General features: G+C 57.2%; 1 protein-coding gene across 2 annotated transcripts; it reads left to right on the plus strand.

Annotated features, from left to right (window-relative positions):
• The first annotated feature begins 9863 nt into the window (after window positions 1-9863).
• Window positions 9864-12094, plus strand: MIXL1 (Mix paired-like homeobox). 2 transcript variants are annotated; one of them, XM_058700645.1, is made up of 2 exons: window positions 9864-10148; window positions 11368-12094. In XM_058700645.1, the coding sequence occupies exons 1-2, from the start codon at window positions 9864-9866 to the stop codon at window positions 11695-11697; spliced, it is 615 nt and encodes a 204-aa protein (XP_058556628.1). In that variant the 3' UTR covers window positions 11698-12094. The 2 variants fall into 2 exon arrangements, with proteins under 2 accessions (XP_058556628.1, XP_058556629.1); XM_058700646.1 differs by having other exon boundaries at window positions 11392-12094.
• The last annotated feature ends 3134 nt before the right edge of the window (window positions 12095-15228 follow it).

Consider the following 15228-nt stretch of genomic DNA (forward strand, 5'->3'; position numbering starts at 1 on the left):
CCCCTCCCCGTGTCCTCTGTCTCAGCGATCCTCACCGCGGCACCCTCGGGGGCTCACGGCCCTCGTGCACCCTTTGAGCTGGCCCCAGAGCACCCCTCGCCCCCCACCCCGCACACCTGGGGTCCTGCCCCGCGGGGAGCTCGCAGGCCAGGTGGGTGCCCAGGTGAACACAGCTGAGGACACACTGCCGGGCAGCTGGTGAGACGTGACAGACGGGCGGGGGGGGGGGGGTGGGTGGGCAGAGCCGGAGAGAGCGCACTGGGTCCCTCCGGCACCGCCGTCGGGGTCATCGGGGGCCCCCAGGGCCGTGTTCTGGTGCGTTTTCATTACCGCCCGTGTTGGCCCGGACTTCCGGCTTGGAGAGCCCTCTCTTGCCCTTGGTCGGCACTTCCGGCCAAGGAAGCCCCCCTGGTGGGTAGGCGCCTCTGCTCCCCAGACACTGCAGCCCGAGAAAAGCAAAGCTTTGAGGGGTGGGGGCCTGCTCCGGATCAGACGAGTGATAGGGGACTGAGTGAAGACAAGTCGGAGAATCGGCGCTTCCTGTCGGAGTTCCTGGACCCCGAGACGGCAGGACCTGCCCGAGCTCACTCACGAGGGACGCTGCGGGTCCTGTTATTCATGATGAACCGCGCCCTGAGCCTCTGCAGGTTCCAGATACTGCGTTGGGGGCAGGGAGGGGGGACAAGCCAGACCCAGCCTCTGAGGGTCCCCAGGGAGGGCAGGCAGGTGCTCGCCCTCCGGGTCAGGTGCGGCGGGCAGGAGGGCCGGGAGGACCCCGCAGAAGCCCTCCCCACCCCACCCCCCAGCCGGTCTGGGGGCCAGGGCTACTTCTGGGGGCTGACACCCACACTTCGTGGGGACAGAGCCCTGAGCCGTCCTCCCCAGGCCCGGAGCTGGGGTGGCTGCATGGACGAGGCCATGTGCGGGGAGGACACCAGGCTGGGCTCAGTGCCAGGAGCAGCCGTGGGGCCGAAACAGAGGCCTTTTAGAGTCTGAGATTGAGACCCCAGCCCTCAGGTCCAAGGTGCCTCATGGACCCCAAGTAAGAGAGACTAACTCCTCATCCGGGCAAGCCCCCTACTCAGCCTCCCCTCAGGTGCTCTCAGAGCAGGGTTTTCCCAGAAGGGGAGCGGCTGGGGAAATGCCCTGGGGCATCCCGGGCCTATCCTGAGTCCTCCCAAGCCTAGAACCCATGGGAGATTACAAGAGTTTCAGGGTAACTGCGGTACGGGGAGCCTGGGGGGTCTCAGTCGGTTCAGCATCGCCTTCGGCTCAGGTCACGATGTGGCGGTTTGTGGGTTCAAACCCCGCGTCCGGCTCTGTGCTGACAGCTCAGAGCCTGGGGCCTGCTTCGGCCTCTGTCTCCCTCTCTCTCTGCCCCTCCCTCGCTTGCACTCTGTCTCTCTCTCTCTCTCTCTCTCAAAACTAAATAGACATGAAAAAAATTATTTTCGGGTCAGCTAAACAAGATTTGTCTGTATAAAAACCACGCGTGTATAGTTTTCCTGCACAGTTACATGTATGTGTACATTGCACACAAGCACGGAAGAGGTTTTACACGAAAGGGTTGAGGGTGGCTGCCCCCAGGTAGATTTATTTATGGGTCTCTCGTGCAGTGAGTGCCCCAGGGCTGGCCAGCCCGGCCACCTCTGCCACGGGCACACTCAACGCTGACAGGTGCCCCCCCCCCCCCCCGCCCCGAACCCAGTGAGGGGGCCGCTCCCCTCCTCCTCCGCCTGGGCTCCCAGCTCCCTGGGGAGACCCTACCCCCCCAGAGCGGAGCTCTTGTCCTCCTGTTCAGTGTCTCCCACGTCCTTCAAGGACACGGACTATTGCTTTTTTTTTTTTTTTTTTAACTTTTCATTCTGGAAAAATCTTAAACATACACAAAAGTAGAATGGTATAGTCCGTGATCATGCCCCCGCCTCAACTGTTACCAGTTCGTATCCAACCTTGCTTTTTTCTGTAGCTCCCCACCCTTCCCCCTCCCCCCAAACTGGATTATTTTGGAGCAAATCCCGAACGTTTTGTTGACTTCATCTGCCACTATTTCTACCTGTCTCTAAAAGGCGATAAAAATATGACACAGAATCGCTATCATAACACAAAAAAAGTTAACCCCATTTTCCTAATATCTTCTCATAGCTCATGTTGAAATGCCTCATTGGTCGAAGAAATGAACTTTTCTTTAAAGTCATCTCTGTGCCCAATGTGGGGCTCAAACTCACCACCCCGGAGACCCAGAGTCCCAACGCTCCACCGACTGAGCCGGCCGGGCTCCCCAGAAGTGAATTTTTACAGGGGGTTTGTTCACGTCAGGATCCCAGCATTGCTTCGAGTCGACAGGGCTCTTTGGTCCTTTTTGGTCTGTAGATGGTTCTCCCCCTCTCTCTCTTTTTCTCTCTCTCCAATGTACTTGATGAAGAGGCTGACGTTTGTCCTGAATTTCCCACAGTCTGGGCTTTGTTGTTGATGGTGTCCCTGTGGCGCTTCGTGACCTGCTACTGCTCCCCGTTCTTCTGTTGACCCGGTGGCGAGCTCCAATCGTTGGCTTACGTTCCGGATCTCTATTTTGGGGAGAATGACTCACTCCGAGGTGGTGGTGGTGTTCTGCAAGGAAGGACAGCTAGCAGCCATGAGGATCGCTGTCAGGCTCACGCCTTCATTAAAGGTTGCAAAATGAGGATTGTGTACCTCTGTCACTCCTTCTCCGCTGATCAGAGCACTTCCACGTCTGGGTAGTCTGGGTATCGGCAGAGCGCTTGCGTCCCGAGGGCCTTCTCTTTATCCACTGTGTACCTTGAGTTACAGTCGTACAGAAAAGGCAGGATAAATACTTTGCGTACCAGGTTGTTGTTTTTGTTGTTGTTAACCTTTTTTACACGTTTTATTTATTCTTGAGAGACAGAGTGGGAGCGGAGGAGGGACAAGAGAGAGGGAGACACGGAATCCGAAGCAGGCTCCGGGCTTTGAGCCATCAGCACAGAACCCACCGAGCTCGGACCCACGAACTGCGACATCATGACCTGAGCCGAAGCCGGGCGCTCGACCGACGAGCCACCCAGGCGCCCCTGCCTGCCAGCTCTTAGATAAAGGGATTGTTCCCTAGAACCGGCCTAACGTGATCAGTTTCGTTTTTTATGACCATCACGAAAGAATGGACTTTAACATGTTCGATGTGTTGCAACCTATTGCTTTTGTTATTCTTGTTGGCATTCCACTTGTCCTGTTTGACCGGCGGGGCCTCTTCGACTTCTTCCTCGAGAGAATGCCTCAGTAGTGTTGAATACTTTTGTCCTCTGCAGATATGACTAAATATTCCAGACTCTGGAATACTGGCCTAGAATGGGCCATTTCCCCACAGAGCATTTTTCTTTCTTTCTTTCTTTCTTTCTTTCTTTCTTTCTTTCTTTCTTTCTTTCTTTCTTTCTTTTTTTTTTTTTTCCTTTGCACGGGAAATGGCGCGGGGAGACCACAGTCTGCCCGTGGATGAGTTTAAACAATCCCGGAATAGTCAACCAAGTTCAAAGCAGGGCCCTCTCTGGCAGGGTTTTTGTTCAGGTGATACGCCCGAAGCGAAAGCACATTTTGGGCATTATGAGGGGGCAGGCTGAGTCTCTACCGCCCGCTCCCCAGGGTCAGTTTGCTCTGGGTCAGTGGCGCTTGGGTGGGCTTTATTAATGCAGGATTAACTTGGCCCGCTGGCCAGGCAGCCCGGCTGCTAACCAGGAAGGCCCAGCGGCGAGGAGAGCTTCCTCTCCCTCCTGGAGCGCAGTGCCCGGCTCAGGGTTGGCGCTCGGGGCTTGCTGAGCGCAATCGGAAAGAAGGGGCCTGTGTCGCTGGCTCCTCCCTGAGAGAGTGCTGGAAGTTCATGTGCCTGTGACAGCTACACGCCCACAGGCCGAGAGGTCCCTCCCGGGACCAACGAAAATGGGAACAGTACCTACCGGAAAGCGGCTCATCTCCCACACCCACCGGGAGCCTGCGTCTGACTGGACCAACTTGGCTTTGTATTTTACCCGCACGATGTCTCTCCTCTGTTAGAGGCAAAAATATCCAGCAAAAGGAAGCATTTTGGGAACACACAGCCAGTACTCTTGCCGGCCGGGACACCAAGGCCAGAGTGGGTCCTCGGTTACTCCGGGGAGCTCGAGCCCCGCGTCGGGCTCTGTGCTGATGGCTCGGAGCCCGGAGCCTGCTTCGGAGTCCGTGTCTCTCTCTCTCTCTGCCCCTCCCCCACTGGCTCTCTGTCTCTGTCTCAAAAAACAAATAAAAAACAACAATAATAAAAAGAAGACCGTGCACGGATGCTACAGCGATATTCAACACACCGTTCAGCCAAATCTGTATGAGACTGTCCGCGACGAAACCGAGGTAGTCATTCTGACGATCCAGAGTTCTGTTCCAGCCACGTAAAAGGAGAGTCTAGAATTCAAATCCAGTGGGCGATTCTGAGCCACCTACATACGTCTTTGTAAACAGTTCTCAGGGAAGAGGAATTTGCTGGGTGATGATTTAGAGCCGTCCTGTCAGCTGCCGTAGCCACGAGAGGCCGCTTCTATTGAAATCAGTTACCGTGAAATTAAGCAAGATACCAGCTCAGGGGCACCAGGCCCCATTCAAAGCGCTCAACAGGCATGTTGCAGGGACAGGTGTAGACAAATGTCGGGTGCGAGGGCCAGATCCACTGCCGGTCGTTTCTGTTCTTTGTTATCAAGCGTGTGGACAGAAACCTGGAAAACCCATGGTTCTCTGTCTCCGGCGTGGAGGGGTTCTTTTTCACTTCACTTGCTTCTGTGAGTCTGGGTGGAGAAAGACGCTACCCAGAGGATTTGGGTAGGGATAACTGAAAGAAAGGAAAAAAAAAACCAAACAACTCAACGTGTGTGTGTCGAGTTCAAAAGCGATTTGGAGGGGCGCCTGGGTGGCGCAGTCGGTTAAGCGTCCGACTTCAGCCAGGTCACGATCTCGCGGTCCGTGGGTTCGAGCCCCGCGTCAGGCTCTGGGCTGATGGCTCGGAGCCTGGAGCCTGTTTCCGATTCTGTGTCTCCCTCTCTCTCTGCCCCTCCCCCGTTCATGCTCTGTCTCTCTCTGTCCAAAAATAAATAAAAAACGTTGGAAAAAAAAAAAAAAAAAAAAGCGATTTGGAGGTTGTGATTGGAATGTGTTTGGCTCTATCCAAACAACAAAAGAGGCCCCTTAACCTTTTATCGCTTTCCTGGCGCATTAATACCTTTTGCGGGGGGGGGGGGGGGGGGCTGTCGTCTCTCAATCTCTTGTAACCTTTGCTTCCAGAATACACTTCAGGAACTGAAGAGGCTGGGCAGGGCAGCGAGAGGAGGGGAAATCAAAGCGAGGCCAGGATCAAAGGGACTCAGGGTGGAAGGAGAAGCCATCGACCCTCCTTTTCCTGGGTCTCTGATCAATAAACACCAGCCCCGGAGCAGGGCGGGGGTGGCTCTCCGGGCCGCGTGGAAGGCCTGACTTGAACAACAAAGCCGGGAAGAGGGTACTTAGCACTTGGAGAGGAAAGGCAGGCGTCTGTGATGGTGGGGGCGTCAAGGACAGGAGCCGTGGGGGGAAAAGGTTAAGGATGCAAAGGAAGGACAGTGACCCCGAGTGGCTCCCGCCTGCCCGCTGGGGCTGCTGCAGGTCGCCATCCTTTTTTGTTTTGTTTTAGCGCATTGCTTTTCTCTTTCTTCTTCACTTCTCTTTCCCGGATGTGCGTCGTCTATTTCCCCTTGCCTGCCCCTTCTGGTGCGACAAGGGTGACCGACACACCAGATGCAAATAAGGGCCCAAGCCCTGAGCAGGCCAGGTGGTGAGTGGGCGGAGCCCAGGAGTGGATGAGGGGGCACCGCGACCCCGGATGGATCTCCGTGGCCCTCGCCTTGGGCTAACCCTGAACCTCAGGGTAGCCATTCCGGAACTGGTAAACTGGCTTTGGTAGAGGAAAGTGCCTTACGGAGCCTCGAGCAAATAACTTGCCGGAATGGTTTTGTTTTTCAAAAAAGTTTTTTAACGTGTATTTATTTTTGAGAGAGAGAGAGAGAGAGAGAGACAGAGTGTGAGCGGGGGAGGGGGGCAGAGAGAGAGGGAGACACAGATTCCAAAGGAGGCTCCTGGCTCCGAGCTGTTGGCACAGAGCCCGACGCGGGGCTCGAACCCACGAGCCGCGAGATCATGACCCGAGCCAAAGTCGGACGCTTAACCAACTGAGCCCCCCAGGAGCCCCCCCCCCCAGAATGATTTTTTTTAAAGATATTGCCAGCGATGGGGCTCTCTCTGTCTTCCAAAAACGGGTATAGAAGAATTAACAAAAACACTCATCGTATGCTTCCAACAGGATAACTGAGGATAACTGAGGGGATCCCGACCTCGGGGTTGGCAAAAACCACTTAGGAGTTTAGACGTGTCTGGCAAACAAAAGGGGAGAGGGAAGCCTGTAATTTTCAGCGAACGGATACACATCAGATGAGATGTGTAGAAGCTTCTAGCTTCCTAACGCTGGTCAGTGCAAATCCCGAACCGGGAAATCTATTCTCACGGTGAAACAGTATCTCGTTCCAGATACATTACGTGCATCCTCTGCTTCCGTGTTCTAACAGTTTTATAAAAACATTCAGATTTTACCAGTTTTTCCCACTAATGTCCTTCGTCCTTTCTAAGGACCCAACCCAGGGCACCCGGCTGGCTCGGTTGGTGTGGAGCATGTGACTCTTGATCTTGGGTTGTGAGTTCCAGCCCCGTTGGGTGTAGACTTTACTTTTTTTATTTTCTAAAAATGTTTTCAATGTTCATTTATCTTTGAGAGAGAGAGAGAGAGAGAGAGAGAGAACAAGAGCAGGGGAGGGGCAGAGAGGGAGACACAGAATCTGAAACAGGCTCCAGGCTCTGAGCCGTCAGCACAGAGCCTGACGCGGGCCTTGAACCCACGGACCGCGAGATTGTGACCTGAGCCAAAGTCGGACGCTTAACTGAGCCACCCAGACGCCCCAGGTGTAGACTTGATTAAAAAAAACCCAAAAGACAAAAAAAAAACAACCCAGATCCAACCCGGAATACCACATTGCCACTTACTCATCAAAAACTTCATTTTGGGGCCCCTGGGTGGCTCAGTTGGTGGAGTGTCTGACTTCCGTTCAGGTCTTGATCTCTCCATTCGTTAGTTCGAGCCCCACATCAGGCTTACTGCTGTCAGTGCAGAGTCCCCTTTGGATCCTCTGTGCCCCCCCCCCCCCCCGCCCCGGGCTTGTGCTCTTTCAACAATAAGTGACACATTTGAAAAAATAAATAAAATACCTTCAAAAAACCTAGGTTTTCAAAATATATGTAAAACACTAACATATGCACAGTTCAAAAACAAAAATACAGCAGCACCAACAGGTGTAACATAGTCTCCCTCTGCAACCCCTCATTCCTGATCGCGATCCCGGGTTTCCACCGTGTCCCCGCCGAGGTTATTTCTCAGGTAAATACCAGCACACGCAATTAAAACCTCATTGAGAGCAGAGGGAGGAGAGAGGGAAAGGCTGCCGTCTTGTTTCAACACGGGGGATATACCGCGAGCCTTCCAGAAAAGTCATGAAGGAAAATGATTGTTTAGTCAGTGTGCGGGATGACCAGGCTGCAAACTGAATGCTGGCATTTCTTTTCTTTTCTTTCTTTTTTTTTTTTTTTAAATGTTTATTTATTTTTGAGAGAGAGAGAGAAAAAGAGACAGAGACACAGAGAGAGAGAGAGAGAGAGAGAGAGAGAGAGAGAGAGAGAGAGAGAGAGCGCTTGAAGGCATATAAGCAAGGGAGGGGCAGACACAGAATCGGGAGCAGCCTCCAGGCTCCCAGATGGACGGAGGGGCTCGAACCCACCAGCTGTGAGGTCATGACCAAGTCTCGGACGCTCAGCCAACTGAGTCCCCCCAGGCGGCCCGAATGCTGGCATTTCTTACCGCCAGTTCAAAAAGCAGAAAAGACTGCCCACGGGCAGCACCTCATCCCTCTGGGCGGGTCTGTCCTCCCAGGCACAGGGAGCAGGTGACTCAGACGGACGGGGCTGCGACACGGGACTGTGGGGGCGTCCACACAGCCCGGGATCGTTGTGACTCCTGACCCCGGGCAGAGTTTCTGGCTGGGCCACCCCAGACTGTAAAACCTCACCTCGGCAGCCACACAGCCAGCAAAGCTCGGCCTTCCTCGGAGGCTGGCCTCCTGGTCCCAGGGGGGCTACACCCAGGGCACTTTGGGGCTGCGGGGATCTGCCTCCATCATCATTGCCTGAGACCGGGAACCTAATGAGCCCAAGGGGCCTGAAAGACGACCCCCAAGACTGGAGGGGACGGCGGTGTCGGCCTCCCGTGGGAGGGTGCAGGGAAACTGACCAGTGAGCACCCCAGTGTCTTGTGGAGGCCGGCTTGCGAGTCCTCGGGGCCTCTCTGGATTCTGGAACTATCTCCTGATCTGTAAACCCGGCATAGGAACTCAGTATAGCACAGCCTCCCACGATTCAGGAAAGAAGGACCGAGCACAGTCAGACAGAGGGTCTGACCTCCCGTCCCACTTGCCCTCTGCCTGAAGACTCCAAGATCCAGGAAAGGAAGGGAGAGGAAGGGCGGGGGAGGGAGACCGAGAGAGGAGGGGTGGGGCGGGTAGGTGGGGAAGCGGGCTGCCCGGGAGAGCCCAAGGGCTGGACACACAGTCCCTGCCGCCCCATCCACCCCCCAGGAGCGAATCGGGCCCAGGGCTCCCGTCCCTCCCCGCAGTCTGTCTTTCTGCCCGGACACCTGGAAAGCCCGTCCGGGACATCCAAGGTCTTCCGGGGGTGGCCTCACGGGGCCCTGAAGGACCCTGCCCACAGAGAGCGGTCCTGGTGAGATCAGGGCTGGACGGCGGGGCAGGAGGCCCGGGGCCCACGCCCGTCTCTTCCCACAGGGCGACCTGAGTTCGCGGAGCGCCTGGCACAGCCCGGGGGCCCTGCGCCCCTCACCCTGCAGGGGAGGCACCCACCCACGACCACAGCGCAAGTCCCGGTGAAACGGCCTCTTCTAACGGGGCCCACCGGGCCGGCCCTCCTCCCGCCTCCCGCGAGGGCCCCGCGGGCACGTCCGGGAAGGCGGGGTCCCGCGTCCACCAGCGTCCCTGGTTCCCCCGCCGCCCAAGGGGTGGGCGTGCGGCCCCCTAATCCGCGCCCCCGGCGGATGCAGGGCGCGTCGGGGAGCGAGGGGCTGGGCTGCTTGGCCCACCTGGCACAGGGTCTCGCACATCGCGGGCGGGGGGGGGGGGGGGGTTGGGGGGTGGTGGTAAATAAATACGTCCCAGGCCGCGGGCCGGACGGCGGCCAAGGGTCGCTGCCCGGGACTCGCGGGGCGGGACGGAGGCCGACCCCAGGGCCCGCCGCCGAGTGGGAGGCCCGCCCCGGGGGATGTGGATTGCGGCGACGGGCGGGAGAGCGGGGGTCGCCGGCGGGGTGGGTCGCAGGGTTGGGGGGGGCGGGGGTCGCCGGGGTGCGGGTGGGAGTCGCCGGAGTGGGGGGGCGGGCCAGAGGGCTTGCGGGGGGGGGGGGTCGCCAGGGTGGAGGGGGGCCAGCGGGCGGGGATCGCAGGGGTAGGGGCGGCGCGCCGGAGGGCGGGCGGGGGTCTCCAGGGGTCCCGGCCCGAGTTCGCGCCTCCCCTCCCCCCGCGCGCGCGCGCGCGCGCGGCGGCGGAAGCGGCGGTTCCCACGGCGTCTGGCGGGGCCGCCCCCCCCCCCCCCCAGGGGGGACACGGGCCTCCGCGCGCCCGGCCCTTTGAGGCCGCCGCCGCCCCTCCCCCGGCCCCCGCCCTATATCCGCGGCCCGCGCCCCCCGGCGGCGCACAGGCTGGCGCAGCTATGGCCGCGGCGGGGTCCCGGGAGCTCGGCTTCGGGGCGGGCGCCGCGTTCCCCGCGCCCCCGCCCGGCCCCGCCGCCCCGCCGTCCCCGCGCCCCGGCCCCTTCGCGGGCTTCCCGGGCGGGGACCCCGCGCCGCCCGCCCCGTCGCAGCGCCGCAAGCGCACGTCGTTCAGCGCCGAGCAGCTGCAGCTGCTGGAGCTCGTGTTCCGCCGGACCATGTACCCCGACATCCACCTGCGCGAGCGCCTGGCCGCGCTCACGCTGCTCCCCGAGTCCCGGATCCAGGTGAGGGGGGGGGGCCGGGGACGGGGAGCCCGGGCGGGCGTGCGGCGGAGCGCCTGCCTCGGGCGTCGGGTACGCTCGGGGCCCCTCGAAACGGTCAAAGCCGAGTCCTCAGCGGGAGGGGGAGAGGGAGCCCTTGGATACTTTTTCTTTCTCCGGTTCAACGAGAAGAGACCGATGAGGCCCGGCTGGGGTTCCCCCCGCCGGGAGAAGGGTCCTTGGGACAGGGCCAAGCGACTCCCCGAGTCACCCCCAGGAGCCCCGAGGCCACGCTCTGGGCCGGTACTGGGTCTGGAATCTCGGGGTAAAGCCTGAAGCCGGGGCGGCTCCCTGGAGCGGAGCCGGCTGCGTTTATTGCACATTTAGATCAGAACCCGGGGGGCTCGGGGGTGATGAGGCCCCTGCCCTTAGGCCTGTGTCCAAACGCAGGTCTAAGCGGGAGCCCTCATCTCAGCGCTGGGGGGAGCGGATTTGCTTTTGCGCATCCCCGGGGGTGGGGGGGGGGGGTGGGGGGTGGTGGGAATGATCTGTGGGTCTCAGCAGTTCGCCCCGGAGGCTTCCTACGCAGGACACCCTCAGGATTGGTTGGGACACCGTGAGCAGCAAATTTGTCCACAGCGGTGGAGTCCGCAGAGCAAAGTGCCTTCTTGATTGATTTGATGAGGGGCTGTACTTTTCAGGAATGATTTGCTAAGTTATTTTAATGCCTATCTTTTAATTTTTTTAATTTTGAGAGGCAGAGAGAGGGAGACAGAGCATGAAGGGGGGAAGGGGGCAGAGAGAGAGAGAGAGAGAGAGAGAGAGAGAGAGAGAGAGAGAATCTTAAGCAGGCCTCACACTCAGCGCGGAGTCCCAGGTGAGGCTCGATCCCGCGACCCTGGGATCGTGACCGCAGCTGAAATCAAAGAGTTGGAGGCTTAACCGACTGAGCCTCCCAGGGGCCCCCAACTCCTCTCCTCTTTAAGCCTAGAAGCATTGTATCCTCAAATTCTGAGCCCTTCTGTTTCCGTGACCCTATTTCTCATTGCAAATATCCCCGTATGGTGGCCAGGCACCCGGCAGTGGTGAGTCAGGGAAAGCGGGGGGGCTCTGAACGCCGACCCATGGGCTGGCCCCAGTGCTTTCTGAAACCCAGGGGGTCCCGGAGCAGGGAGCTAGGGCCCGCTGCCCCGGAACGTGGGGACGGTGGAGGCCATCGTGGCACACGGACTCCAGCCCAAAGCCCCTCTTGTCTCCCCATTTCCAGGTGTGGTTCCAGAACAGACGGGCCAAGTCACGGCGTCAGAGCGGGAAACCCTGTCACCCCTCGGCCAGGCCGGAGCTGTTCCTCCTCCGCTCTGCTCAGGGGAGCGAAGCGAAATGCCTAAAGCCCCAGCTACCTCTTGAAACCGATGGGACCTGCCCGCCCGATCCCCACAGGCTGGGAGAGGGCATCTCTGCCCCTCACTGCCAGGGTCAGCGTTTTGAAACCTATTGCCCCCTCTCTGAAGGCCCCGGTTCAAAGCTGGACTCCTGGGAGGAACACATCTTTTCTGCCTTTGGAAACTCTTGAGCACAGGCGGACTCGGGCCGAGCCCACAGGAGCTGGAGGCTGGAGGCAAAGGGGACACACCTCACTCTCCCTAGAAGCCCGGAGAAGCCTCCAGGGGCCACCAGATGGGAAAGACCTTCCGCTGACCTTCCCAGACTAGCAGGCGACGTCTCTGGCCAGCAGGGCGGTTGTGCGGATCGGAAGGTCACCCGGGGACAGTGCGCGACCTTCTCGGGGCCGCTCCTGTCCGTGGGGGACCAAATGAGCCCCCCTCTCTCTCTCTAATGCTCGAGGCCCCCTCCCCACCCCCCCAAGTCTGAACCTTCCCCTGATCTTGATTCTGTACCTCTTCCTGCCCCCACGCTGTGTCTCTCTTTCTCTCAAAGATAAGTAAATATTAAAAGAAATGCGTGCAAATTACCGTTTGCAAGTTAGCCTGAGATAAATGAAAATCTCGTCTTGGTACGTGGAGGCTTTGCACCCTCCTGAGGGCCGATGGAGACCGTATAGGCGGTGGCCGGGGGTGAGGTCTGTGTGTAGGCTGTGCAGTCTCGACGTTACTAGAATAGTCTGAGCTGTGTTCAGCGTCTCTACGCCAGTTGCCCTAATTTTCAGAGGTGTTATTCAAATGACTTGCACTTTTCCGAGCAGCACATCCCCTCCGAGAAGCAATCAGGAGACAGTTCAGGCTTTGGTGGCAGACTTGAGTTGTTTTTTTTTTTTTTATTTATTTATTTATTTATTTTTTTATTTTATTTTTGGGACAGAGAGAGACAGAGCATGAACGGGGGAGGGGCAGAGAGAGAGGGAGACACAGAATCGGAAACAGGCTCCAGGCTCCGAGCCATCAGCCCAGAGCCTGACGCGGGGCTCGAACTCACGGACCGCGAGATCGTGACCTGGCTGAAGTCGGACGCTTAACCGACTGCGCCACCCAGGCGCCCCTTTTTTTTTATTTTTTTTTTATTTTTTATTTGAGTTGTTTTTTTTTTAATGTTCATTATTATTATTATTTTTTTAAGAGCAAGCGAGCGCAGGGGAGGGGCAGAGAGGGACAGAGAACCGGAAGCAGGCTCCATGCTATCGGCGCAGAGCCCGATGTGAGGCTCAGTCACGGACTGGGAGAACGTGACCCGAGCCGAAGTCGGATGCTTAGCCTAGGACCTCTAAGAACATTAGTCTGTATCTCTCAAACTCTTATGAGACCCTAGCTGCTGTGTTACGGGCATTATGAGACTGACTTCCAACTGTCATGCAAGGTAGGGACTATATTTTACTTTAATTTTATTTTTTCAAATGACTTAAAGCAATTTTTAATGTTTATTTTTGAGAGAGAGACAGCATGAGCAGGGGAGGGGCAGAGAGAGAGGGAGACACAGAATCCGAAGCAGGCTCCGAGCTGTCTGCACAGAGCCCGACGTGGGGCTCGAACCCACTGTGAGATCGTGACCTGAGCCGAAGTTGGGTGCTCAACCCTCCAAGCCCCCGCCCCCCCCCCACCCGGCACCCTGGTAGGGACTATATTTGAAAGAGCAAGGAACTTGGCCAGGACTCAGTCCACCCATCTGTCCACCACCGAATAATGACTCCTGTGTCGGCCTGGCCTTTTTCGTCAGGACTAATGATCACGTGATAGGCTTAAAGCCCCCCCCCCCCCCTCCTCGCCCATGCAGAATTTCTGCTTCTGAGTGGTCTCCTCTTGCAAAGCCATCCTCACGGAAAACCGTATGCTTATTCTCTAGTGACACGTCGTTTCGAGCGCTTTTGAAACTTGTCTGTTCACGGCACAGACGCTGGCTACGAGCAGGCCCTTTATGAGGGCCTGGAAATGCGAGGGCCCCGGAGACGGGTGCGTGGTGGTCAAGGAAAGCTTCCGTGAGAAACTGAAGTGTAGGATGGTCAGGAGTTAGCAGGGTGAGGAGGGGGACCTGCACGTGCAAAGGCCCTGCGGGGTAAGAAGCAGGAGAAGTTGTTAGAGGTCAGACCAACCGTGACTTTTGGCGGCTTAGAAAAGAGTTCTGAGTTTGTCTAGACAGCCCTGAGCCTTTAGATGGAGAGAAAATGACCAGTTCTGTGTTTTAAGACTCTTACCTGGTGAAAGCTGCAGTTGAGGGGGCAGAGTGGAATGCTAGAGAAGGTGGGGGGTGACCTTCCGGTTCCCGGGCTGGTGGGGACGGTGGCCGGGCGGGGCGGGACAAGTGGTAATGGCGAGGATTCAGAAAGTGCGTGCATTCGAGAGAAAGACTCCGCCCCCCCCCGTGTTACACGTGGAGCCCAGTGCAGGGCTTGAACTCGTGACCGGGAGATCGAGACCCGGGCCGAGATCAAGAGTTGGACGTTTAAGCGACTGAGCCACCCAGGTGCCCCTCGAAAGGATTCAGTGGGCGCATCTTTTGATAGATTCTCAATGGTAGCAAGGGAATGTGGTTTCCGGAACTCAACCGAGGGGAGCTCAGAACCGAGCCCGCAAGCGTGCGGTGTGCCGGCTTGTGGGCTCCCTCCGGCTTCCACGGCTCCCTTTGGAGCTCGTGCTCAGCGGCAGCGGCGTCGCGCAAATTCACGTACAACGGAGCCCAAATGACTACTCTGAGTGATTGAGGTTTCTTCTTCCCAAAACGGAAATCAAATTCAAATACGATCCCAGGCACAGTTCCTGCCGCCAGCACTTGGGCACTGCTTAATTAGTTACGTGCGGTCTTTTTAATGTTTATTTATTTATTTTTGAGAGAGAGAGAGCGCTCGAGAGAACAAGTGGGGGAGGAGCAGAGAGAAAGGGAGACACAGAATGCAAAGCAGGTTCCAGGCTCCGAGCTGTCAGCACAGAGCCGGACGCGGGGCTCGAACTCATGAACCGCTGGATCATGATCTGAGCCAAAGGCGGATGCTTAACCGACTGAGCCACCCAGGCGCCCCTAGATACGTGCGTTTACGACCAGGTGCGATTTACGTGTGACCAGTCTTAGGTAGCGCGGGGGGAAACAAGTAAAAAGTGTTTTACATAATTCTAGGCAGGATAGGTTAAAACCAACCATTCACTAGGCCTACAGTAAGCCAAGAACTTGTTTGCTTAATGTTTTTCACGATTCAAAAGGACTTGGTAATTAATCTGCACTGATTCCCCTAAAATATAACTTTGTGGGAATTACAATTCTTTAAAATTTATTTTTATTAAAATTTTTTAAAATGTTTATTTTTGAGGGGCGCCTGGCAGGGCTCAGTCGGTTGAGCGTCTGACTTGGGCTCAGGTCACGATCTCGCCGTCTGTGAGTTCGAGCCCCACATCGGGCTCTGTGCTGACAGCTCGGAGCCTGGAGCCTTCGGACTCTGTGTGTTTCTCTCTCCCTGCCCCTCCCCCGCTTATGCTGTGTCTCTCTCTGTCAAAAATAAACATTAAAAAAAATTAAATGTTTATTTATTTTATTTTTTTTTTTTCAACGTTTATTTATTTTTGGGACAGAGAGAGACAGAGCATGAACGGGGGAGGGACAGAGAGAGAGGGAGACACAGAATCGGAAACAGGCTCCAGGCTCCGAGCCATCAGCCCAGAGCCCG

Source organism: Neofelis nebulosa, chromosome 15, assembly GCF_028018385.1.
Source record: "Neofelis nebulosa isolate mNeoNeb1 chromosome 15, mNeoNeb1.pri, whole genome shotgun sequence".
In the NCBI taxonomy this organism is placed as follows: Eukaryota; Metazoa; Chordata; class Mammalia; order Carnivora; family Felidae; genus Neofelis; species Neofelis nebulosa.

Coding starts and splice junctions, on each gene's coding strand:
- MIXL1 (XM_058700645.1), top strand. CDS start 9,864: ATGGCCGCGGCGGGGTCCCGGGAGCTCGGCTTCGGGGCGGGCGCCGCG. Junction 10,149..11,367: donor TCCCCGAGTCCCGGATCCAG/GTGAGGGGGGGG, acceptor TCCAGCCCAAAG/CCCCTCTTGTCTCCCCATTT.